Source organism: Xyrauchen texanus, chromosome 6, assembly GCF_025860055.1.
Source record: "Xyrauchen texanus isolate HMW12.3.18 chromosome 6, RBS_HiC_50CHRs, whole genome shotgun sequence".
Classification (NCBI taxonomy): domain Eukaryota; kingdom Metazoa; phylum Chordata; class Actinopteri; order Cypriniformes; family Catostomidae; genus Xyrauchen; species Xyrauchen texanus.
In genome coordinates, this window is record NC_068281.1 from 19,232,003 (window position 1) to 19,259,722 (window position 27,720).

Consider the following 27,720-nt stretch of genomic DNA (forward strand, 5'->3'; position numbering starts at 1 on the left):
TTGTTTGGGATTGTATTTATTAACAGGTGTGAGTCTCAAAATGTCCTGTTCACACAACAGCAGATTGAATGCTGTCTGTATAAATGAACAACCAAAGTCACAACTGTATTCTATTCTCAAAAATGTTTAATCACAATTGGTGCTGTGATATTTAATAAACAAGGGCAACCGAGGTGCAAATTCACCCATAGGATCATAATTAATTGACAGTGGATTTTAACCAAGTGCAGAGCTTAGTATTTGTGTCGTGCGGCTTGCACACTCAAGTAGCCCCATTGAAAGATTGCGACAGGATTTTTGAAATGCAGCCCATATCTCTGTCTCTGTGAGGTAACAAAACGCTGCATGTAAACACACATAATGCGCGCGAGCTTATAGCCTCTCACATTATGTGACATGACACAACTATTAGTCCAGTGCAGTTCAGTTCAAACAGCACGGCCTTGTCAAAAATGCAGTTGTGAATCTTGAAAACGTACTAGTAAATAACTGAATTTGAGATTAATGTAACTGTATTAAGCACTTAAATACAGGACTGACAATCGTATTCTGCTGCTGTGTGAATGTGGCATTAGTCTCAAATCTTAAGCACTGGCAAGGCACCTTCCCAAGGTCATTCTTAACCTCACCCAGGTCTCTCTCCAAGACGCCAACCTTGCCCAAGGACAACGAGCCATCCAAATGGTATATTCCCTACAGTCTAATCAGCACTGGGACTATAAAGCTTTAAAATCTCCTCTTATTAGTGTCCGGCTTGTAAAAAAGCATTTAGTCTTGATTAGCGTGCATGCTTATAAAGCAGACAGCAGAGTAGGCGTACCATGCTCCATGCCTGCTGTTTCTTTTTAACAGCTTCATAAATTGCTGTGGTTCACTTGCCCGCATGCCGTCACTGAGTCCAAGAAAGAATACAACTTTTCCCTAGTAATGCCTGACCCATTCCAACATGAATATTCATTATGTAGTGATTTATAGAAAACCACATTCTAAAAGTTATTTAATTCCCCTCAAGTAATAAAAGGGGGTTTTACTCAGTCTTTATGTGGACAGAGAAAGAGGGGGTTTGGGAAAGAGTGCTGGGCTGCTGTGCCTTTAGAACAAAAGCAGGTGTAAAACCTGGACAGAGATGGCTGAGTGAGTTCACCCACAAAGAAAATCAAAGTCCTGATGACAGTGTGGAAAGTTTGAAGATATTAACCAAACACTTAATATAGGTCTTCATCTCTGCTGTGCCATGGCCTGCTGGCTGAATAATGCCATGATGTCATTTAGGAAAAGAATAATATAATTCCAATCAGAAACTAAAGTTATTAAGAAACCACAATGAGGACTAACATCCAAACTAATAATGGCACACCTTTTATATTAAAACAAGCAGATCTGATGCTTTATTCAGGCACTGCACTCTTATGGTATATTTTAATCTGTAAAGGAACAAATTTGAAATTTAATCCAGTGTGGAGCTGGGAGGCATGCACAAGTTTAAACAGGAAGTTGATGAGCCAGTGTTTCAGTGTTATTACAGCTCTAGGTCTGGGTGTAAAGCTATTTCTCATTTCATTATCCAGCCCCTTACACATCCAAATCCATCAGAGCTGTGTCTAACAGTAGAAGGCGGTCACATCTATAGCTCTACATGGCCCGAGAACACCACCAGGTTTCTTTGCTGACCTGTTTTATGTACAGACAGATGCTGTATAAAGACATACAATAGATGTCTAGAGTTGGCTTGCTTGATCATTCATTTTATTTACAGATGATAATAAGGGTCAATGCATACTTGAATAAAAACTTTAACATCTTCAATCAATTTTTTTAAATCACAAAAAAAGATAAAACTACTTTAAAATAAAAAAAGATTGTTGTAATATTTATCATTGCATGTGCTCCAAAGTCAAAGATTGCTCAAAAGCAGGGTTTGTTGGGAAAATGTGTTGGGAAGCATGAATTAGTTTTTTTTTTTTAAAAGCAAAAATATGGGAGAGCAGAGGGGAGTCATCACTTATGAATTGGGGAACAATCTGATTATTGTGGAAGCACACAGAAATCTGCTACACTGTTTCAAGTTGAGCATGAAATTTGGCAGCAATCACATGGGTGGCAAAGGAGGACTCATTTATCTTGTGTGGAATGAGCGGGGACAGAGACGACCCCAGTACCCAGAAATTATTACCCATCTGCACACTGAGAATTCATCAGCCCCCTCTGCCTTACAAAGACACTCATGTATACCATTTACACAACTCACCCTCTTACTCCAACACACACACAATCCACAATGAATCAATGTAACTAAAAGGGACAAGTCTCATTTTCATTGCAGCTTGAAATACACATTCTTTTCAAACAATGGGGTTGGAATTGTTTTTAGGCTTGAGCTGGAATAAAACCATTCAGCTCCTTAGGTGGCCTCTTTAAAGCTTGCTTAGATCAAGACCTTTCAATTCAGGAAATTGGAATTGATACTACAGCACCGCTATGCCGTTAAGTTTACATGCGTCATCCATTTGAATGAAATTCCATAATATAAAATCTATTGAACATGTAAAACAAAGCACAATTAGGCCTAGATAATTCTTCAAAGCACCACCCATATGTCATGCAAAGTACAGATATAGCAACTTGGCAGGCTTTTCATATAACGATATCCAAAGTCAACAGACATGGTCCAATTACGACAACTATGTTTAGCCAGGAAATAGTTAAAAGAACTCGCTCCCTCCTTTTCATGACCCCTCGGGACTTGATTAATGATATCATCATTGAGATTTATGTTCCTGGCCCCTTTCACGTTTTTTTTCCCTCGTAACATCCTGTGATACCTGATCAAATCAGCAGGAGAAAGGAGAGGTGCTCCACGGAGTAGAGAGGGCTCTACAATAGGGAAGAGATGGATAGATTCAGACGGAGGACAGAGGAGGGCGGGCGCAGACTGGGAGAAATATTGCTGCGATATTAAATAAACGAGTGTGTGTCACGTCTGGAGCTAAGCGCTAAGCTAATAAAGCGTGTGCGGGTGGGCTACGCTCATTGCTCGCTCTTCTCTATGACATCAAACAGCTGCATGATTCATACCCCGGCAGGCTAAAACACTTAATGCCCCATGATACAACACTACAGCAAGTCTAAAACGGCTGCCTGCTGCTCTGTGCATGCGTGTCGGGGTGGGGGGCAATGAATCAATCTAAGCTGTCACACTCCTGCAGCTCCACTTAGGAATACTGTTTGGTCCATTTTCATCCTCCTACTCAAACATCCACACTGAGACAAACACACACTTACACGAACACTGACAGTGTTCATAACATCGTCCATTTATATTAATTTCTACACACTCAGTCAATCCTTTCAATCAATAGATGTGCATGCAATTCTTTACACAAAGTCGTGTCTTTTTGTAACGTTTTGTCTCGAGGTAAACATAGTTAACTAACACACTTTAAATTGCAGGAACTGACATCAAGCCATTCTACAGATGAAGTCATTTCAAGCAGACATACTTGACTGGAGATGGGAGAGAGGTACGTGCTCACGACTTGCTGAGGAGAAAAATCAATTGTGTCAGGGTTGATGCGCTAATTTACCAGTTATCCGACCTGATATTTAATATGGGCCCACTGATGGCCAGTTGCACCAGATTTATTCAGCTATACTAGAAGCCTCTCTCCAGAGAAGAATGCTCAAGAGACAGAAGAGAGAGACAAAGAAATAGAGCACACATTGGCAGCTGCATTTAAGAAATGTGAATCTTTTTAAGAGGATGCATAGACTTCATTAGCACCAGGCAGGAAATCCCAACTTTGCAAAATTAGTTTAAAGTCAGCATGAAACTGGACGTATTGTGATTGAATCTTCATTAATTTTAAAAACACTTCTCTCCAACCACCTGTCATATTGAGACCGCTGCACAACCTACACTGGTGGACAAAAGTTTAGAATAATTTACAGATGCTCTTATGTAAAGAAATTAGTACTTTTATTCACCAAAGTGGCATTCAACTGATCACAATGTATAGTCAGGACAATAATAATGTGAAAAATTACCATTTCAATTTGAAACAAATGTTCAGAACTTCTTAAACAACTTCAAAAATGTCCACGTGCAGCAATGACAGCTTGATACTCGGGTGACATTTCACCCCAAGCTTCCTGTAGCACTTGCCACAGATGTGGCTGTCTTGTCAGGCACTTCTCACACACCTTACAGTCTAGCTGATCTCACAAAAGCTCAATGGGTTAAGATCCACAACTCTCTTTTCCAATAATCTGTTGTCCAATGTCTGTGTTTCTTTGCCCACTCTAACCTTTTCTTTTTAATTTTCTGTTTCATAAGTGTTAGTTTCTTTGCAATTCTTCCCATAAGGCCTGTACCCCTGAGTCTTCTCTTTACTGTTGTATATGAAACTAGTGTTGAACAGGTAGAATTCAATGAAGTTATCAGCTGAGGACATGCGAGGCATCTATTTCTCAAACTAGAGACTAATGTACTTATGCACTTGTTTATTTGAAAATCTGGTCTTCAACATCACTTTCTGTCCTTGTTAGAGCCAGTTGTCCTTTGTCTTTGAAGACTGTAGTGTATACATCTGTATGAAATGTTATAATTTTTTTTTTTGTGGCAATTTCAAGCATTATATAGCCTTCATTCCTCAAAACAATGATTGACTGATGAGTTTCTAGAGAAAGCTTCTTCTTTTTTGCCATTTTTGACCTAACATTGACCTTAAGACATGCCAGTATACTGTGGCAACTCAAAAACAAAGACAATATTAAGCTTCATTTAACAAACCAAATAGCTTCCAAATGTGTTTGATATAATGGCAAGGTATTTTCTAATAACAAATGAGCAATTTAGCATGATTACTCAGGGATAAGGTGTTGGAGTGATGGCTGCTGGAAATTGGGCCTGTCTAGATTTGATCAAATATTACTTTTTTCCAAATAGTGATGGTGCTGTTTTTAACATCAGTAATGTCCTTAGTATACTTTGTGATCAGTTGAATGCCACTTTTGTGAATTAAAGTACCAATTTCCTTCTGAAACAAAGATTTGTACAATACTCCAAACTTTTGGCCACCAGTGTAATTCATTCCTGATAAATGAAATCAAGTCCCACAATACATTTCTGAAATACGTCACATAAAGGTAACAAAATGAGTTGTAAACACCAACTTTAATTAAACAATTGCACACTCTGCAAACTTAAAATCGGGAAAGGCTTAAAGATAAAGTCCTGCATTAAACAAGGATATTTACAGGCCAATGGTCTTTTGGACTGACAGCTGTGCTGTTGGGTAGGCAGACTGAGGCACATCTGCGACAAGTCCGCTGACCCTGGACCAGCTCGAGACAGCAGAGGGAGGCAGAACCAGCAAAGAGGATAGTCACACCACCGTGTGTAAGGCGGCAATCAGTCCCTCTCTAACATGAGCTGCGCTCTGACCTCAATTACCAATTCAGTGGGGCTGGGTACCCACACAAGCAAGTAGGAGGAGAGTTTAGCAGGAGCACTTGTCAGGGAATATGGATGAGGATGCAGAGATGAGGGAATTACAGGGGCCGGCCTTTCACCCACTCAGGTTATTCAAATGTATCTGCGGCTGGAGGCAGCATGCTACACTCCCTCCCTTTTGCTTTCACTCTTAGGGAGGTAGAGTGTAGAGATTCATCTCCCTTTCTCGGTGTTCTCCCATCGTTTGCTTGTTCGCGCTGTCTTTTTTGGAGGGCAAGACTTTTTAACTCTGATCTGCAAGGAAACTGCCTTTCTAAATCTGAGCATAGTTTAGGCAAGCCTGTCTGCCAAATGACACATCAAGGTCTAAGAGACTCAATTTAACGCCATTTGACTAAATGTGAAGGTATATTTTCCCTTTGCCATGCAGAATGAAACAGCTGGATTGCATTCACACTAAGTTTCATGCTATACGGAATATTTTTTCTCTTTTAATATACTCTTAATTTGAATAAGGTCTCCCTGAGATATGTCACAACTGTGTCTTTGTTCAATTGCTACAACAAGAGTTATCTGGCTTTTCTTGCCATGTAAAGCTGTAGTATGGAGATGTGTGGACTGTGGTGTAATATTAGCATTCCCGAGCTGTGCAGAGACTCAGGCCCAGACAAGGCTCAGCTGCCTGGGATCAATACTGGAAGCCACTCCCTGTGATCAAGCATGCTCCGGAGAGATGAGCACACTAAATGCATCATTTATGATGTTGCAGTCCTTACACAAACTAATCTCACCCCAATACACCAGCAAACACTTGCTTTGTGAGTGCTTGTACTCACTTCTCGATCTCGCTGTTTTTACAGGTCCTGGGTGTTGAGGAAGAAGAGCAAGGGCTGGGTTCCTGTTTGCTACTTTCACCATTACTGGTAGAGGGCATTTCTACAAAAAATAAGACTTCATACAGTTAATGTAAGACAACAAAAGCAACATTTCATCCTACTAATTACATTCTACAGACAAAAAAGAAAAACACACCATGATATTAGCCCAACTCACCATCATTGGCCCATTTGGAGAATTCAGGTGTTATTCTATTGGATGGCATACCACCACTGCAGATGAGAGAAGGAATTTGAGTGTCAGGGTCTAGTGTCAATTTTTGCCACTTTAATGCCTGGTATGAAATAAACTCCTGGTCTAATCTAAAAACACTTGACTTAAAACAGGCTTACTTCAAAACGGCTCCACGCAATGCCTCACGCTCTTTGGCTTCTCCCTGGTCCTCTCCAGAGCAAGGAATGATGTCTGCTTCAGTGTACCTGAGAGCTAGAGTTAAAGAACAACTGCATCTAATATTAGTTACTGTTGTTTTCTGCACACTACAGCATCACCGAAGAGCAAGATGTCTACTGGCAAGCCAAGAAGGATACTGGGCTTTGCCATATTCTAATGTGTCATCGCCATCCACATCCAGGTCAGCATCACTGTCGTGGCTCTCCTTTGTGCTACACATGGCAAAGCCTGTTCCTAAATGGAGGAAATGGACTGTGTTAACAAAAGCACAAGAGGCAAAAGTCACAAGAGGCAATGCAGCAGTCATTTTCCATGGTTAAGAGGTTTGGACGCACAATGCAAAGCTATACAAAACAGCAATATGATAGAAGACACACTTGTTTAATAAATAAATAATACAAATCACAAATATTTCACCATGTAATAGGGGTCGACTGATTATCGGCCTGAAGTGCATAAGGGCCCCAAATATCGGTTAGCGGTCTCCTTGATTTCTAATAATCTTTATCGTATAGGCCCTGAAAAAAAAAAAAACATCGGTCGACCCCTACCAAGTTATATAGTCCATTACCAAAACCACAGTCAAACTACCAGTTTCATAATATACCTTTTGGAATCAATAATAGTCATAAATGAATTGTGAACAGTTTGTCACATGTAATGATACAGATTTCAGGTTACAATACATCTTCCATTGCTAACAACAATATCTCACTGTCAATGGCTCATCTCTGTCATGCTGGAGAAATACCAATTAAACAGGCCTGTGCAGGCCCAAATTACTGCAGACGGGCCAGGGGCTTGATGCTGTGGACCCAAATAGAGGCATCAGAGACTGTGAATGGGAGTTGTGTCATATGGTGGGCCCTGAGCACTAGGGCATGCTGCCTGAGTGGCACTTCTATAAATCCAGTGATGAGCACACAGACAAACTCCAGCCGTGGACTGACTGAGTCCTTCAGTTCTAGTTAGGGAGAGGTTGGATCGGTAGCAGCCTGAAGGGTGGGAGAGGCCCACAGAGACCGGAGCCTGATTGAGCTGCAAAGGCCGGAGTAGGCCAGGCCTCTCAGGGTCTGATGTAAGGGCACTACTGGAGAATGGTTTTGTCACGGATGAGGAGCTGAGGTAGGTAATGGAAGTGGAGAACAGTGCTTTCTCTCGTTCCTCATGGGATGACAACTGCACAGTGTGGAGTGGTTAACTACAACCTTCAGGAAGAGGGAAAGAGCAGAAGACACTTATGGAGAAGAGACAGAATGAGAGAGTGGATGTGGCAGCCATGATGGTGGTCTCTCCCCCTCTTATTAAAGGGATCCAAGAGAAATCCATGAGACAGAGAAAAGACAAAAAGCATCACAAATGCTTTCCCCCTTTTTTTTTTTTTTTTTTACAATGTGGTGATGGTTTTTAGTGATCAAATAAAAAGGGACCTTTTAAGTTTTATTTGGTCCCTGTGGATGCAGAGGCATATGTGCACAATAGCTGAGCAACATAAATCTGAGCTGCTTGGGCAGAGAGCTCCACAGATATCAGAGAACAACCATGTTCAATCATTACCTCAGGGTTAAACTGTGCATGCCAGTCTAAATGTATTTTACTGTCCAACAATACCTTACGCAATTTCTTGATGGGCTTCTATTAGGCAATTATCTGGCTTATGAGCACTCTGAACAGATAAAACAATATTTGTCCAGGATCCAAGAAAAAACTTTAAATATCAATGGCGCTTTGATTGCTTTCACCAGGCATTTATAGATAAAATACTAAAATTGACATAACAGAATCATTATAAATAATGAATAAGCATGGCTTAACTAAACATGGCTTGGTAAGAAATAAGAGTTGTTTAATGGGCTCCAAGTATGCAAACAGAAGTAAAAAACAAACAAAAAAGAAACTGTTTGACTGCATTAACAAAACAATTCAGTGGGGCACTGTGTTCTGTCACATTGTTATTCATCTGACCCAACTAAAGTTGGGCAAAGTGTGGTGGTGGGGGTTACTGAAAAAAAACAATGATAATTTACAAATGATAGTGAACATTTCATTAATGCACTGTGGACAAGCAGCAGAAAAGGCAGAGGAAAAATTGTGAATAAAACTTAATAGATTGTTGTGACCACTAATGGCAGCCAGGATGGGGGAAGATGTGGAAAGCCATAAGGAGAAAAAAAAAAAAAAATCACTATTAATCCAATCAATTGATCAAGCTATGGATCCTAGCTAATGCATTGCTGGAGCTAGGCATGAAGGATGTCATGTAGCATTGATTCAGCAGGGACTGGCTACTGCAACCAATACAGGAGGACTGTCCACTGTCCACAGCTAAACAAACAAAACAAAAGCAAAAGACATCTACTCAAGCAAGCCCAACATCAAAACAACCACCTGAATGGTGCATAATAACCTAAGCAGTGTTGTATGTCTGACTGAAAGCTGGGGCTACTGTTAAGCGGTCTTGGCAGGCAATCTAATCTGTGCCGAAAAGGTCAGTGCCACTCTAACTGCCTCTCAGTCAAATTATGCATGCCATTGCACCGCCTCTCTGCCTGGCAGCCTAAGGGACATAAGCTTACTCCTCCTTACTTCACACACTGGATCAATATAAAACTGCACTGTCTCACAAAATGTAACCTGTATTTATCTGTACAGCTGTGCAATTCCGATCATGTACTTTGTATGACAATACAAACTGTATTCTATCACTTACAATGTGCCACCTTTAAAGGGTTATTTCACCCAAAAATTAGCATTCTCTCATCATTTACTCAACCTCATGCCATTCCAGACTTACTTTCTACAGCAGGACACAAAGAAAGAAGTTTAGAAGAATATCTCAGCTCTGAAGGTCCATACAATGCAAGTGGATGGTGATGGTTTAAAGCTCCACAAAGCACAAACAGTTGTAGTAAAAGTAAACTATTCGACTCCAGTGGTTAAATTTATGTCTTATTAAAGGATGACAGTAAACGCGTTCCATTTTGCTCTACACATGCTGGCAACACTACTGCCAACAACACAAATAAACGGTCCAAAGCATTCGGCACGTCCAGAGCAGACAGCCTCAAGCTGTTGAGCAGCGTCAATAGACATGCCCTGTGTAGAAAGAGTTTTAGCGTGTTGCCATGATCACACGAGAACTGACACGATACAACCAGAAGTGCAGCTCAATTTGTTTACAAGAGAAAGCCGCTCACAAGCTTCATTGCTTTTGCTTTCATTTGAACATGCCAGCGCGTTCGCGTTACGCAAGAGGCAGCGTAAACTAATTCCCCACATGGATGAGCATTGGACAGTGAGTGGAAGTAAACGATTATAGTGAAAAGGACTTGAATAGTGAGCTGTTTCTCACCCAAAGTGATCGTATCGCTATAGAATAGCGTGTAATAATAGATTATTTTTACTATGATAATCCATGTTTTTGGAGCTCTAAAGTACTGATCACATCCACTGGCAATGCATGGACCTACAAAAGGTATTCTTCTAAAAATGTTCGTTTGTGTTCTGCTGAAGAAAGAAAGTCATAGACTGGGATGGCATGAGATTGAGTAAATGAGATAATTTCCATTTTTGGGTGAACTACCCCTTTAAACAGGTTGTGATAAACGTCCTAATAAATGTATTACTGATCTGTTCCCAGTATTCTTGGCCAATTAACTTCCATTGCTTTTCTAGTCATTTGTGATTACTGGATAAGAATTTAAAAGTAATTTTATGGAGATTGAACTATATAACAAGATAATTAAATATTTTAGATCATAGCAGGACTATTGAAATTATGACTTTTAAAAGGAACCGTAGCTCCAAAAATGAAAATGATGTCAACATTCAGTCACCCTCATTTTGTTCTAAACCCATATGTCTTTCTTCTGTGGAATATAAAAGAAAATGAAAGGCAGACATTTCGCCTCAGTCACCATTCACTTTTAGGGCTGAAACGATTAGCCGACGTTATCAACAACGTCGACAATAAAAAATTATCTATAAAAATTGTCGTTGTCAAATAGTCGTTTGATCTAATTTAATGTAACATGAGATCACTTTAAACTCTAATGATGAGAGCAGCACTGCAGCTCGCACCTGACTTGGGAGAGGAAGAATTACACAGCTCAGAGTCCAGCTGCACTCTAAACTTTCCAAGTAGCTTCAGGTGATGTAGATGGCACAGTATGAGGGAATTATAATGCAAAAATACAAAGCAAATACAGAAGCATTCTCATTGTGGAATAAGTGGAGCTGGAGCTGCCGCTCCACTGAAGATAGAAACTTGCGTGTCGAGCGTCTTGAATGGAAACACCCCAATGTTACATCCTAAATGCAGTTATATTTAATGCGTTACAACTTTATTAAAGTTCAAATAATATGGAAGTAGATCATGCAAATAACTACAAACGCAGAAACTGGCATTTTTCTGTGCGGTCAGCACCTCTTCTATGAGTTGCGCGAATGTCAATATCCAAATCAAGTCATTTTTATTTGTATAGCGCCTTTCACAACACACATTGTTTCAAAGCAGCTTTACAGAAGATCATGCATTAACAGACGATAAAAATGTAATATCTATAATGTCTTAAGAGTCATCATTGTGTAGTTTGAAAAAATACGATTGTGAATTGTGTTTAAAAACATGTAATTAAATAATAATTGTATTTATAATCCCAGTGAGCAAGCTGAAGGTGACTGTGGCAAGGAACAAAAAACTCCATAAGATGTTGATTAATGGAGAAAAATAACCTATATCCAAGATCTAAGGGAGAGAGACTGAAACTTCACCCGGCTGATGCACACTCTGTCACGGCGATGCTCATCCCTCGAGCATGCACTGTAAGCATGCAGCTAGATTATAACGTGATGGCTTGTGACTTATTGAATCATAATAGGTCACTGTGCATTTCTTATCGTGAAGAAAATTGGCAATACGCAGCTTTATTAATACGAGAGAGTTTTTTGTGAGTTAAAGATGGACTGAAGTGAACAGAAAGGGAGAGAGGGTAGTCTTTGCCCCATTATACACTGTAACAAAATATGTATATGATTTTATTTTGTTTGTTTTCCAATATAAATACGTAACTCTTAAAACGATTTTTTTTAGCAACTATGCTGCAGAACAAATTGTTATCTGAGAAGTTGAATATAATATAAAAAATACAAATATTTTTAAATATCTAAAAAAACCTTAAAAAAAAAAAAATGATTAATTCACCCGAGAAGCTGCATATAAGATATTTAGACTTGCTTTTAGAGAATAGATCTTGAATATAGTATATTTTGTCTTTACTGCACTCGCAGAAGTATAACAAAGTAAAAAATACACTTATATACAAAATGCACACTGTATATTTAAGATCCATTCTCTTAAAGCAAGTCTAAATATCTTACATGTCTTGTTTTAAGGATTTTTAGACATTTTTAAATGGAAAACAAGGCAAAAACACTTAATAACAATAGGATTTTTTTGCAGTGAATTTCTTTACGGAATTAAACTTATAAAAAGTATTTTTTCCTACTTTTTTCAGTGAATGTCATTTAGAAGTATTTTTTAAAGATGATTTTTTCCTCTTTGTTGTTAGTAAGCACGTTTAATACAACCTTATAAGTCGGGACACAAGCAGAATAATCAGTTAAGAGCTAATGATTAATCGTTGCAATAATCGCCGATAGTCGAATAATCGTTAGATTAATTGATTATCAAAATAATCATTAGCTGCAGCCTATTCACTTTCTTAAGATTTTTTTTTTTTCCCATACAGTGAAAATGAATGGTGACTGAGGTTAACACACTGTCTAAAATCTGTGTTTTAGTGAAGAAATAAAGTCATAAGTGTTTGAAACAACATGTGGGTTATAAAGGACGACAGATTTGTCCTTATTGGGTTAACTATCTGTACAAAAGTAACCGCTTCACGCATACACGAGCGCGAAAGGGTTACACGGTCCTGGCTTCGCCTTTATTTGTCGACGGATCTACCATTTATATTTGATCAAAAGTGTTTATCGTCACAAGTTTATTCTTCATTATAGATATGTAAATGAAAAGGTTATTTCATACTCTATAGACCTTTTTACAGACTGTGATGATGCATTGCTGCCATATTTATCAGCATAAATCTCGCATTTTTTTTTACATTATATATATTTTAAATATTGAGTGTACTTTCATAACATTATGCTTTGTATTATATTACCCTGGAATTAGTTTTAAAAATGAATTACCACAGCTGCGAGGGGGTTTCTAAAACTTGAGAGTGACAGTAGGGATGCCCCGATCAGCTTTTTTGGCCCCCGATCCGATATTTAAATATTAAATATCTGCCGAGACCGAGTCCCAATCCGATACTTGTATTTGCCTAGATAATAGAGCTGCAGACTGTATTTTTGTTTGTTTACAAAAATAACTAAGTAACCAAAGTAACTAAAAGATGTCTCATTCAAATGCAATTCCACTTAAAATTGTCATAAACAGTTACACTTGAACAGGCCCATGTTCAACAATAATGAAACAGTTATTAATATCTCTGTTGTCAATATCAAAATGCCATTGTGACATACTGACAACCAATAAAAACCATGAAAGCATCACACACACAGAGATAAATAAAAAAAATAAGAAAATATATTCATAACAAGCTCTAAAACTGCTCCAGTGAGAAATCATTAATATCTATGATCTGTTTACTGTCAGTTTTGCTGTAACACAAATCACTAATTAAGTAAGCAAATGCATTAAGATGCGGTGTCGTTATTGAAGGTTAAACAGTTTTAACAATGTATCAACAGTTAAACAATGTATTTTTGTGGTATTGTGACCAACATTAATCTGATTGAAATTGGGATGAGTGAATGATGAGATATTGGAAGCATCTGAAGAGTGCACGTCTTTGATTGACAAATAAAGCGCTCATGTTAAAGAGAGTAAAGCTAAAGCGCTCATGTTTGCTCAGTCTCTATCACTCAACACATTGTCTGATTGCCACAACTCACATGATTGCCACAACTCACATCATGTATGTATTTGCGTGTTTATTTGTGGTTTAATTTGTTTTTAAACCTGTTAGCAGCCTCTATGTCCTCTTCCTGTTCACTGTGCAATGAGTCTCCATAAAATGGGCGAATTAATATTCATACACATGTAATTCTTACACATGTTTAAAAACAAATCGGCATATTCATCTCAATTACATAATGTCTGAAAGTTTAAATTTGTGAATGCTTAGGATTGCCAGTAACTCATCCTCCAAAAGGCCACTATGTCATTCTTCAAGGGCTGAGCAAGCGCTCATTCATTAGTGTATGTGTGGTTGCCTGCATGCTGCAAAAAAGATCGGCCATAAATCTAGGCATGATCGGCCCGATCACGGATATAAGACGAATATCGGCCGATTTTGATCGGCGGCCAATCGATCGGGACATCTCTAAGTGACAGTAAATTTGGCATCTCACTTTACTGTTTTTATCCACCGCTCTCTAATTGTTATCCTCTTCTGGAATGTAAATCAAACATAAAAGTGGATTTTTTTCTTTTGGTCTTGGGAGCAAACGGGTAAGTGAAAATAATATCTGTTGTGGCCTCCCATTCACCGATGTTGAAGTTTACCCTGCAAACGTTTACTTCCACGTTCCAAAACCCGGAGTATGAAAAAGTTCTATTAGTATAACAAACGCTTCAGTATTATAACGAGAGCATCTGCCACATACTTACACATCTTATGATTCTTTCTTCACAATCAATATTTTGGACTTTATGCTGGAGTAGCTATAATTCTTTCTAACAGAAGAATTACAACCAGTCTACTATGCACAAAAAATCCAACACTCTCCCTATGAGATTTTATTGGTTTCCATGACTTTTCCATGCCTGGGAATCACAATTAAAAAATGTTCCATTTATTTCCAGGTTTCTATGGCCGTGGGAACTCTGACGCTTAAAGCCTTTAAATGTTAAATCTTGACATGCATAACGTTCTTCCTTGTTGGGTCACATTTATCAAACTTTTTTTACATATGCCATAGTTAATGTTAAGTGCTAATCTACATACGTAACCCGAGACAGGTGTGTCATGTCGATGCTGAGAGAGGGACAAAAAGATCCCAGATGAACAGGACATGAAACATGGCCTCTCCTCCACCCTGTTGCCATGACAATTATCAGCTTTTCGCAGTATGTGTCGCAGGTCAGAGTTCATTCAATCAGGATGGCATTTACCATGTACGCCTGTTGGGGAGGGGGGCTCAAAGCAGCCATCTTTCAAGGTTCTTTACAAAGACAAGCAGTGGGCCTCTGTTCTTCCAACTGCACCAAATCTCCTCCATCTATCTCTTCATCAGCACAACAGCCCTGCTAAGCCACGGACACATGAGGCCTTATGGGCCCTCCACCACAAACTGATCCTCTTCGATTTCTCTCTTCCTCTCTCTCTCTCTCTCTCTCCCTTTAGCCTTATTCTCTTTTTATTTGGTTTAAAGCATTTCCTTCCTGCTTTTTTCCTGGTCCTCAAAGAGAGAGAGGGGCTGGTGCTTCAGATACGATAGGCCTCTTATCCCATTGAAGACCCCTTTCAAGCCCCCCTCCCCATCTTCCCCCAGTCTAGCTCCCCCTGGGCTGGAGGGATTCTGCAATGCAGGGCCGATTGAACACTTGAGGACTTCAGCTGAGCTTTCAAGGCAAAAATCCACCTTCTGAGCATCATGGGGGGAGCTTTCAAGTGACCCATGGGTCAGAGTCACTTCTCATTGGGTCCCCCTCTATCGCCATTACACCACTGTCCGCAGGAGAGTTTGTCTGTGTTGAAGATAAAGGGCTGGAGATCTTCTGTACAGACACACAGCTTCATTCACATGCAGAATTGATCTGGGCCACCGGCTGTGTAGATCTGTCTGTCTGTCTGGATTATTTTTTTTAATCCACACAGTTTTGCAATCTGTTTTCTCCTTGGGATCGAACAGCCTTTCCATTAAAGAGCACAGAAGTTTACAAAAGACCACTAAGGGAGAAGAACTACTTTTCTAGATATGAAACTAACAGTCTTGGAGATAAGCAAAACTGAGGTGTTTTTGATATATGTTCACATAGCACATCTCCAAACTGTTGAACTTTCAAACTGTGTATCAAAATAACTGATTTTGACACCGTTAAAAAACCTAAATATTTAGTATGTGTAAAAGCAATCTTAGAAAGTAAATTATTTATGAACCAACTAGAATTCCTTTCAAAGTCTTTCAATAAAGGTGGCAGCATATAAAGAATGGTCTTAAGCAGTGTGTGTACACCAATCAGCCACAACATTAAAACCACCTGCCTAATATTGTGTAGATCCCCCTTGTCCGCCAAAACAGCACCAACCGGCATCTCAGAATAGCATTTTGTGATGCTAATCTTCTAACCACAATCGTACCGAGTGGTTATCTGAGTTACCGTAGACTTTGTCAGTTTGAATCAGTCTGGCAATTCTCTGTTGACCTCTCTCATCAACAAGGCATTTCCGTCCACAGAACTGCTGCTCACTGGATGTTTTTGTTTTTGGCAGCTGGCACCAACAATTATCCATGCAATTATCTAATCAGCCATTCGTTTGGCAGCAGTGCATAAAATCATGCAGATACAGGTCAGGAGCTTCAGTTAATGTTCACATCAACCACCAGAATGGGTTAAAAAATTAAATTTATGTGATTTGGACTGTGGCATGATTGTTGGTGCCTAATGGGCTGGTTTGAGTATTTCTGTAACTGCTGATCTCCTGGGATTTTCACACACAACAGTCTTTAGAATTTACTCAGAATGGTGCCAAAAACAAAAAACATCCAGTGAGTGGCAGTTCTGCAGATGGAAATGCCTTGTTGATGAGAGAAGTCAACAGAAAATGGCCACACTGGTTTGAACTGACAATTGTGGTGAGAAAAAAAAGCATCTCAGAATGCTATTCAAAGATGCGGGTTGGCGCTGTTTTGGCAGCACGAGGGGGACCTAAACAATATTAGGCAGGTGGTTTTAATGTTGTGGCTGATCGGTGTATTTGTGATAGAGAATGTCCCAGGGTGAGCAGAGTTAGTTTGGGAGCTATAATTGCATTCCTGCAGTGGGGGAAGCCTAGGGGTTTGCACCTATTTCTCTCACACACATCTCTGTACTGGGTGAGGCGGGTCAATTGCACAGCTACATGTGCTTTCCTTTGACTCCTTAAAGGCAGTGGAGGGCCTGCCAGAGCTCACCGTGTCTGGACAACAGCTGATAGCCTTTAAATGAACACACTCATATATACACTCCATCTTGCACAGAAAGGTGTAGATGCATGCATGTACACATGTATGTACACACCTTGTACACACCCTCAAACAGCTTAAAACGTCATAGTGAGCTTTGACAGAAATTGTAACAACCTTGGGATATACATTTCCTTAAAGATGACCAATAATGGCAAAATTCTTTTCTGTAGCATGTCAAAAGAATCTGAGGATTGCATACCTCTGAAGCCACCTTCCAGTAAAGTGGTGGCTCGGACCCTCTTCTGTCCGCACCACTCGTACTCTTCAAACCGCGTTCCGTTCTCTCCTTCAGCATCTGCAGAATCCTCTTCTATTCCACTTTCCCTCTGAGAAAACAAAACCACTTATCAAACACGCACCAACACACTTCAATCGGTCAATTCAATATCAAAAGACAAAACCACAGAGTGTGACTACATAAGAGGAAATCAAAACAGGACTTTAAAATCCACTAACTTCTAATGATGTCTAAATTTAGGAACTATCAGACCACATGCAATAGAACACCAAAAATCCAACCACCAAGAGTGCATTAGTATCATGAGAACTACTGGATTAGACAGGTTAAGAGTGACCCGCTATATAATAAAGGGCAAGTGGTGCATCCTGAACCACAGAAATGGCTAAAAAGGAAGCCAGCCAGACTGTGTGAACAACAGTTTCCATTAAACCCCTTTATAAAGTCAACATCTGATGACTACTATATAGTAGAACATCTCTAAGTAGGTTCAGGATGCAAAACTGGCAGCCAAATTTGCTTAAGTAGTGAGGAGGAAAGAGCCATTTCAGGAAAGAGCTAATATATCCACTCTTCCCTGAACACCCATAAAGGAATGATACTCAACTACACAACTTCTTGTGTGTGCTAGACATAAGTAGAATACTTCTAAGGACACAGATGTGGGTGTGTTTTGGTTTGTGAACAGAGGCTGATGTCCAGGGAAAAGTGAGGGTAGAAAGGTCAAAGCTTCTATAGGAAGTTGGAGCCCAGAGTTCTGGGTTAATGAAGCTACCTTGAACAGACATTGTTCCACATGCCTACTCATTTCCTCCTCTGTCCCTGTCAGCAGGGCGTTGCACAATGGACATACCTGCCCATCTTCAGGCTTCCGGCGCTTCATCTTCCCAATCCGGGCTACAGCACAAGAGAGGGGAGACACACCATGTGATATATTAATGGAGAAAATGAACATAAATACTCAATTATAAACAACAATACACTCATAATAAAATAAACATGAACACTAAAAAGAATTGATTTCACTGGACGCACAATAATTAAGCTGCTAGGCTCAATCAACTAACTAATTAACTAGCTACTAATTACCTAACAAACAAACAAGATAATGACAAATCCATTATCACAAAAACAAAATGTACTGTCACAGTAAAGGAGGCTTACAACATTTTTGAATATTTTATTTGCATCACAACAGCTAATATTTCTTTCATGGTGCACCTTAATCAACGTGTCCATACAGAATAGTGCTGGCAGTACCAGGCATTCAGAAATAGCAGGCAGCATTAAGCCCACATAAAAGTTAACCAAAAGTGAACTGCTTTATAGGACTAGCCTCAGGATAGTAGGCATCTCTAGTCAAGGATTTTACTGAGGCAAAGAAGATGGTGGTCTTTCACTCCCCCTCCCCTTCCCGAGCACATAATTAGAAATTTAACACAGCAGAACAGCGCCTATTGCACCGTAAGTCTCTGTCGCTTTTACTTAACTGCAAATGGCGTGTGGGGACATTAATTTTTAGGTGGCTGTGATTGAGAATGGGGCCGAGGGGGACTGGGGGGGAGAGGAGGGTGGTTCTGCTATTACCTCCAGGAAAAGGAGGAGGGACATTGTCTCATAATCTCTCTGTGGCCACGTTGATGGTAATGTGTAGGGGGACGGGCATCATTAAATAGGAAGAGAAAAAGGCAGATTAATTAGGCAAGGCAGGAGTTTTTCCATCCAGCCCTCACTTTGAAACCACAGCGTCTCAGATGAGAGGTGATATACATTAATATTGGCAAGGATTTATACAAAGACAGCCCCATTTACCCTTATGGTGCCTGCGGCTGCGATAAATGGTGGGGGGGGGGGGGGGTCTTACCATGCCGCAGGCAGCAAGGTGCAAGGGGCACTCCTCTGGGTACTGGGATTGGGGGACTTTTGAAACTTTCCTGGGTGTAGCGCCTGCACCAGCAAAGGTCATCGACTGTTGACACATGAAAAAACGAAGGGTTAAGGTGATTCTCTGCTTGGGCAGGCGCTACAGTCAAGGGAAGTGCAAAAATATAGGGCTGATAAAAGCGAGTAAACATAAAGACATGTTATCGCAGTAGAGCAGCTCAGGATTGTTGAAATCTCTATAATGTTCCCATTAAAGGAATAGTTCACCCAAAAATGAAAATTTGCTGATAATTTACTCACCCTCAGGCTGTCCAAGGTGTAGATTTTAGGAAAGTATTCCAGATTTTTAGCTTCATCCAATGCAAGTGAATGGAGACCAATTTTTTATTGCCCAAAAAGTACACTTAGTTATTATCCAAGTAATCCACACAACACCAGTCGATCAAGTATAGTCTAAGTTAAACGATAATTTGTGGGAAAAACAAATCGCTAATTAAAAATGTTGTAACTTTAAACCGGCACTTCCGCTGCGCTCTGTTTGAATTGACCCAACACTCGTGTGAAGTACGTTCCTCTGTGGTAAACGCTGTGGTAAGTTGCTTTGGATAAAAGCATCTGTCAAATGCATAAATGTAAATGTGACAGAAACGGGAGGCATTGAGTGTTTACAGGAAGCAAATGTTTAAAGTTAATAAAGTTTTATTTAGCGAGTCGTTTTTCACACAAACACATCGAAGACATTACTTGATTGGCTGTAGTTCTGTGGATTACTTAGATAATAACTAAGTGTACTTTTTGGACAATCAAAAATTGGTGTCCATTCACTTGCATTGGATGAAGCTAAAAACCTGGAATACTTTCCTAAAAATCTGTTCTGATGAAGAAAGTTATATACATCTTGGATGGCCTGAGGGTGAGTGAATTATCATCAATTCTTCATTTCTGGGTGAACTAATCTTTTAATGACCAAAAGGCTGCTACTCTCCTTAACATGGGACAGAATTTGAGGTCGATATGGATGTCAAGCTTCTGGCAAGGCCATATGATAGACACCAGTGCTGATGAGCATTTGGCTGATGCACACTGAGAGGTGAGAAGTTCCTCTCCATATCAGACAGAAATAACTGGCCGCAGATGAGACAGCTTCAGGCTCACACCATCCATGCCTGAGTGTGGCAGTTCAATCACATCCACCAACTAATGACTATATCTGGGGTTAAGACTGAGCTCTGTTTTCAGACAAAATGAAGAGACTTCTCTCCTGTTCTATTCTGATTAGTAACTGGTGACTGAGGCTAACGCTCTGCCGTATGTCTCCTTTTGTTTACAATGGAAGAAAGTATGTCATATGGGTCTGGATCAACATCAGGGTGAGTAAATGACAACAAAATGTACATTTGATTTGGTGCACTATCCCTTTAAGTGTCTAAATTAATGCTCAATAGAGCTATTCAGACATGACGTCAATTCGCAGGTAAAATTGAAGGCTAATTTGCCATGGGTTCCCTCTGGAATTTCCTGTGGGTTTTTATGATATCAGTTTAGGATTTATGACTAAAATAAGGTCTGTGGTACACATACATTTAAGATACTTGGATGTTTTGTTCTACAACATAAATGACACACTTTCATTCCTCAAATGTGAATTTTGCAGCTGACAGTTTGTATTTATTATTTTAAGTATGTTGCTTCAAACATGTATTTTGAATTCGTATTGAGGTACGACTGTGTGCAATTTATGCTGTAGAAAAACTAAGTATCTTCAAGTAATGTTTACCATAAACTTTATTTTACTTACTACTCCAAAACTGCCTTTAAAAACCTTTAGGAAAATCCCAAGGGAAGAGCGAATTCTCTTCCAGGTTTTTGGACTACAACCTGAACAGCTCTGTTAATAAGCTTATAATAATGCTTCAAAGACTACACGACATCTTTAAATGCCCATATAAACTAATACAAAACCAACAATTTATATAAATTACATTCTTGTAATTGTGTATATATATATATATATATATATATATATATATATATATATATATATATATATATATATACACACACACACAAACACCGGAAGCCAAAATTTTGGAATAATGTACAGATTTTGTTCTTATGGAAAGACATTTTTACTTTTATTCAATAAAGTGGCATTTAACTGATCACAATGTATAGTCAGGCCATTAATAATGTGAAAAATTACTATTACAATTTGTATTTTTTTCTCATCTCATTTCTCAACGTGCAGCAATGACAGCTTTACAGATTCTTGGCATTCTAGCGGTCAGTTTGTCCAGGTAAACAGGTGACATTTCACCCCAAGCTTCCTGTAGCACTTGCCATAGATGTAGCTGTCTTGTCAGGCACTTCTCACACAACTTACAGTCTAGCTGATCCCACAAAAGCTCAATGGGTTAAGATCCACAACACTCTTTTCCAATAATCTGTTGTCCAATGTCTGTGTTTCTTTGCCCACTCTAACCTTTTCTTTTTAATTTTCTGTTTCATAAGTGTTAGTTTCTTTGCAATTCTTCCCATAAGGCCTGTACCCTGAGTCTTCTCTTTACTGTTGTATATGAAACTAGTGTTGAACAGGTAGAATTCAATGAAGCTGTCAGCTGAGGACATGTGAGGTGTCTGTTTCTCAAACTAGAGACTCTGATGTATTTATCCTCTTGTTTAGTTGTACATCTGGCCCTCTACATCTCTTTTGGTCCTTATTAGAGCTAGATGTCCTTTGTCTTTGAAGACTGCAGTGTACACCTTTGTATGAAATCGCCTTCATAGCCTTCATTCCTCAAAACAATAATTGACTGATGAGTTTCTAGAGAAAGCTGTTTTTTATGTGTGGTTTTTTTTTGCCTTTTTGATCTAATATTGACCTTAAGACATGCCAGTCTATTATATACTGTAGCAACTCAAAAACAAACACAAAGGCAAGGTTAAGCATCATTTAACAAACCAAATAACTTTCAACTGTGTTTGATATAATGGCAAGTGATTTTCTAGTACCAATTTAGCATGATTACTTAAGGATAAGGTGTTGGAGTGATGGCTGCTGGAAATGGGTCTAGATTTGATCAAACATTCCTTTTTTCAATTAGTGATGGTGCTGTTTTTTAACATCAGTAATGTCCTTACTATACTTGGTGATCAACTGAATGCTACTTTGACGAATTAAAGAACCGATTTCCTTCCAAAACAGCTAAATCTGTACATTATTCCAAAATGTTGGCTGCCAGTGTGTGTGTGTGTGTGTGTGTATATATATATATATATATATATATATATATATATATATATATATATATATATATATATATAGCGCATGTAAGCAGACCTGAACAATCGATGAAAAATAACAATGCTGAAACGTGTTGGTTAATGTTATTCATTTTCAGTCTAATAAAGGTTTTCACTGCAAATTTTGCTGGATTCCTCTGTGCCATCATTAATTAACTTTACAGTTTCTTTGCTGACACAAGAATGCTAAAAATATCAGTGCATTCAAGAAGAGGCTACTGGAAAAGGGGAAAGCCTCTCCATGTTCAGTGTTATTTGCACTCTTGATGTCAAGTATCAAGTTATTAAATAATACAAATATGTTTTTAAAGGACAGATGACAACATATTAAAATATACAAAAATATTCATAATGCATCACTACTCTTGGGTGCAGGGATGAAATATACATACCATTCAATCGTGTTTGCCTGTTTGCTCGCACTCGTAAAAATGTCTGCAAATTAAAAAGAAACAAGAAAAAGATTGTAAGTTATTTAAATGTATTTGTAATGCATTTAAGAAGGCTTGAGTGAAGCGCGTTTCACTGGATTGCAATGGATTCTGCAGCACATCTCGGATGTCTGAATGTAAACAAAACATACTTTTCTCTTGCCACTGCTCTCCACCTCCTCTTCCATTGCAAACGCCAGAACTCCACAAACTCATATGATTAACTACATCGTTAGACAAGGATAATACCCCAACAAAACGCCGATATAGGACTGAATAATCAATTTATGAAGGATGCAGAAAGATTGAAATTACAGGCTCACTAGTTCGTTTCAGCGCGCCACCGCCACCATGTTGCTACCGGTCATGTGATCCTCACGTCAGAGTCAAAACTGCAGTAGTTCCTTCTTCTGCCACTGGGGAGCAGCAGTATGTAAACGGCGCATCCAATATGTGTTCCATTCATTTTATGTTTTATATGAGGTGTATTGAAGCTGTTTTTTGTGAATGACAAAGTGAGAAGTATTTACTTAAGAGAAGCTTTAACATTCTCTTAACGTTATGCATTAATAATAGCTACTTAAACAGCAAAATATGTTATTGCTCCTTTTCATTTAAAAGAAGGAAACTAAAAAAAAAAAAAAAAACATCTTATCAGCTGATTTCTTTTTTCTTTGTTTTGTCTTATCAGCTGATTTCAACCAGAACCCTAATCAATCGTTTGATAGTAAAAACTCATGTTCTATTTTTAAGAACAACTTATGTTGTTATGTTAATTTAAGACCTAATCAACATAAACCTCATCTTATGTCAACTTCATTCTAGAGTTAACGTGATACACTTTACATTGAGGTTGTATACGTTAACATTAGTTAATGCAATAGTTAGCCTAACAATATTATTAACTATTGCATTAATAATGTACAATTGTTTTACAAAACATATTATTTTTGGTTATTGTTAATTTCTACATATACCAATGCATTTTTTATATTTAACATTGAATAAGTTAATTCAGTTTAAACCAATAATGAATAATACAAATGTACATTAACCATGATTAATAAATGCTGTAAAAAGCTATATAGCAGTACAGCTATGATACCTCATGCATCTAAAGTTAATGAATTTAATCTTTCTGTAGAGTGTCACCAATTAAATTAAATTGTGCTGAATGTAGCAAACTTATTCAGATTCAATCTTCTAGACGTAGGTGGGCACAGGTTCAAACCACCATCAAATATTTCTCATGTGTCATGTCTACAGGCAGTCACAGTCTACAGGCAATAGCTCTTGAGCTATTGCTGGTCAAAGTCAGTCTAATTTATGATTATACACTATGTTAATGGACCTGTGCTTCCACACTAGACAGATTGTGTTACAAAAGAGAATGTTCATGAATTTGAGTGGAAAAGCGTCATTAGCTTAATCATCTGAATGAGGTAATTTGAGCATCCTTGCTTTAAATGGTGCCATTTATTTTTCTTAGGCCTCAAGATAAGAATCATTATATACTAGTGTGCTTAATTACTTTCAGTTTTGTAAGATTGGAGGCAAATTCTAAAGAATTATCAGAACCATACAGGGGGCCTTGAAATATTCAATGTGCAAAGATCTGTCTGGAGATTTTTAATTGAGAAATTCTGAGGATGAGGGACAGACAGAGATGGGGAGAAAAATGTCCCACAGAGCCACAGCTCATTGGGGAACACAGGATGAAAACAAACATGTCAAGGACACTGGAGCACATAGATGATATCCAGGGCTCGGGGGCAGCGTAGATTAGCCCAGGGTTAAACTATGAATGATTACATATCAGAGCAGAACACACATTACTGCCTGAGTAAACCTGGGGCTGGAGATTAACAGAACAGATCTCAGCCTGTATTACTACATCCAGCAGTCAGATCCAGCCTGGGATAAGATCGAGGATATTGTGGAGGAGAAAAGCTGGATGCACACATAAACAAAATTCCAAACACACACACACACACACACACACACACACACACACACACACACACACACATGAACATACTCGCTTTTGGAATCCTAAATATTACATCTCAGCATAGTCGTCAGTTGTGTGTAATATGTGTGGGAAATGTCCTCGGCACTTTTTGCCTTTGTCGTTTTTTTTTTATTTATTGGTTTATTTGTATAAGTGCAGTGAAAAAAATTTCAGCACAAAAACTAATAAAATAAATACAATAAAAAAATGGATTGTACATTAAGATAACAGCACCTGCTAATTTGCATCTAAGGTACCTAGATAGGATTTTTTCATTTAAAACTAAATAAATCAAGCAACATAATCTAATCAAATAAAAAATATGTATAAATGGGTAAATAAATACTAAGGTTGCTCCCAACCCTGGTGACATATAATATAAAACATATAAAAACAAAAATTAATTAAGAATTAAAAATTAGTACAGCTCTGGTTTCTTTTAAACCAGCGCTTAAGCAATATTATGAAAGATTTTCTGTTACTGATATATTTTCAGATGGTTGCATGTTCCAGATTTGGGAACCTTTCACAGAAAAGCCCCTTTGCCCCTGAGTTGTTCTGCGATAGTCAACCCTACAGTTACCATTCATGGCGAATGAATTCATGAATTCATGGCTCCTTGTTGTTCTACTGTATTACCATCATGTCTATTTAGCAATTTACATAATACCTATAGTAGTTATATTTTCTTTTTTGAAACTGGACAGCCCTGATCACTATAAATTGTAATTTGTTTTAGAATATAGCTGTGTAAAGACCTATTTCTTATGTTCCAATAAAAAAATGGCAGAATTTTTATTTTTAGGTGAACTAATATAAGAAATGGCTGCTGTTTATGAGCCCTGGTCTCTTTTGAATGAAGACACTTAGAAGATTATTTTACTAAATGTAGAATTAATTTATAAAGAACATAGTTCAAGCTCAAATGTATTGTTAAATACTAGCAAATAAAAAATTGTGTAATATATCTACATATCTAACAAACTTGTTTCTTCAGTGCCTAAATGCTTAATAAGTCTTATTAGAAGAAACGGTGATGTTTCTCAGTGGCAAACACTCAACTGTCCCAACTTTTTTGGAATGTGTTGCAATCATCTGATTTGAAATTACTGTACATAAAAAATTAAAAAACAATGAAATTCACAAGGTAAAACATCATATAATGTTTAGTTGCAATGCTTTCAATATAGCAAAGGGTGAATATAATTTACAAATCACTACTTTTTTGTTTTTATTAACATTTTTCACACTGTCCCAACTTTTACGGAATTGCCATTGTAATAGTGGCGAAAGTACAACCACAAAACAATAACATTATAAAAGTTTGCTGATCCATGTATTTATTCACTGACTAACAAAATCCCAGGACTAACAGTGGCAAGTATAAAGTTATCAAATTAATTATGTTAAATATTTATTAGAGTGCTTGAACTGGTCATTAAGGAGGACTATTTTTCAAAACAGTAACATTTTATATAAAATTATCTGTGCATATCCTAATTAATATTCATTAGTTTCATGACATCACAACTAGCACCCCCCAAACTGTCCCCACCACTTAAAGCATATCAGGCTCCCACATAGCGAGACATTCTCAACAGGCTAAAACCAGCTGAAATAAAATGCTGCATCAGAGTGGAGGGTTTTAGTGGTCTTTATGTGGAGTTATGTTCACAGTGTCAGAATTGCACTGCACAGCCTGTATGTCTCTCTGCACCAGTGACAGTTTCTCTCTGTCTAAGGTTTCACATCTCACCTGGTATCTGTCAGAATGGTGAGCTTCATCAGAGGAGAGCGGGGACACAACTGGAGACTCGCCCTCCCGTTTGATGTGCACTGACAACAGGAGAGACTAACGATAGAGAGAAAACACAAAGCGAGAGAAAGAGGTGAGCAGCCATCTGCTAGATAAACATATCATCCACAGAAGTGATGGTGTAGCCTGTAAAAAAAAAGAAAGAAAAAAACCCCCCACCACAACAAGAACTCTAGAACGCCACATGTGGAGTGCTGAAACAATGTGACCGATGTTCATAAATGTTGACAGATAACCATTAACTGTCATTTCAGCTTCAAACTAGAAGTGTTGACAGGACATCAGTGTTTAGAGTAATGGACCAGGACACCAGACAGCATGACAGGACACTTTTGATAGGCTATAAAGATACCTCTATATGCACTAAGAGATGCAACAGGCCTGTCCTTCTGAAAACCTAATTGACTTAATTTCTCAAATGACTGGGGAAAGGGGGGGAGGGGAAATACTGCCCACTTTACCGAGAGTCTTGATCCCCATCCTGCTTTTTATGAGGCGGTTATAAAATATTTGTATTTACAATCTGCTCTGATTAATCAGAGTGAGAGGAGGGCTCGCGGCTTTAGTGGCTGACAACTGTAATCTAATATTAATATGTGAAAAATGGCAGCCTCTCTCAACAGGGACAGTAAATTAGACATAATGCATGGCTCCTTATGCTTTTGAATCGCAAGGTCAGGAAACAATTTATTTGTGATCTCAAAACCTTTAGAGCTCAGGGAATATGATGTGCATACTGAATGTGTGTTAAGCGTTCACATTGATCAACAGCATGTCTGTAAATTTGAACTGTTTCATTGATCGATGCAAATTGATAAAAGTCCATGATGGCACGTGAAGGGCCACCTCGGCGTAAAACAATATCAGAACCTAAACTTACGTACCATTACATTTACAAAAGAGTTCCAGTTTATATTAACCATACGTTCACATCAGAAGCGGCGAGAGCATCAAAATTCGCTCTGGCTGCCCTGCCTTCAACGCTCGAGGACGCTCATGGACACTCTGACGTAGTTGAAAAAGGCGGCAACGTTT

The 27,720-nt window shown here is 38.5% G+C and overlaps 1 protein-coding gene across 8 annotated transcripts in view; it reads right to left on the reverse strand.

Moving 5' to 3' along the window:
* The window catches only part of LOC127645133 (E3 ubiquitin-protein ligase RNF220-like), a 173,321-nt gene that overhangs the window by 13,407 nt on the left and 132,194 nt on the right, over positions 1-27,720 (reverse strand). For 2 of the 8 annotated variants that reach the window (XM_052128650.1, XM_052128653.1), the window contains exons 5-13: positions 26,626-26,721; positions 22,820-22,862; positions 19,105-19,209; positions 18,016-18,137; positions 17,202-17,328; positions 6,880-6,976; positions 6,682-6,768; positions 6,506-6,561; positions 6,289-6,388 (exon numbers count right to left, since the gene is read on the reverse strand). In XM_052128650.1, the coding sequence (XP_051984610.1) occupies positions 6,289-6,388; positions 6,506-6,561; positions 6,682-6,768; positions 6,880-6,976; positions 17,202-17,328; positions 18,016-18,137; positions 19,105-19,209; positions 22,820-22,862; positions 26,626-26,721 (833 nt within the window). Of the gene's footprint in view, positions 1-6,288; positions 6,389-6,505; positions 6,562-6,681; positions 6,769-6,879; positions 6,977-17,201; positions 17,329-18,015; positions 18,138-19,104; positions 19,210-22,819; positions 22,863-23,010; positions 23,216-26,625; positions 26,722-27,720 lie in introns of those variants that run through there. The other 6 variants (XM_052128655.1, XM_052128657.1, XM_052128652.1 and 3 more) reach the window with 4 other exon arrangements.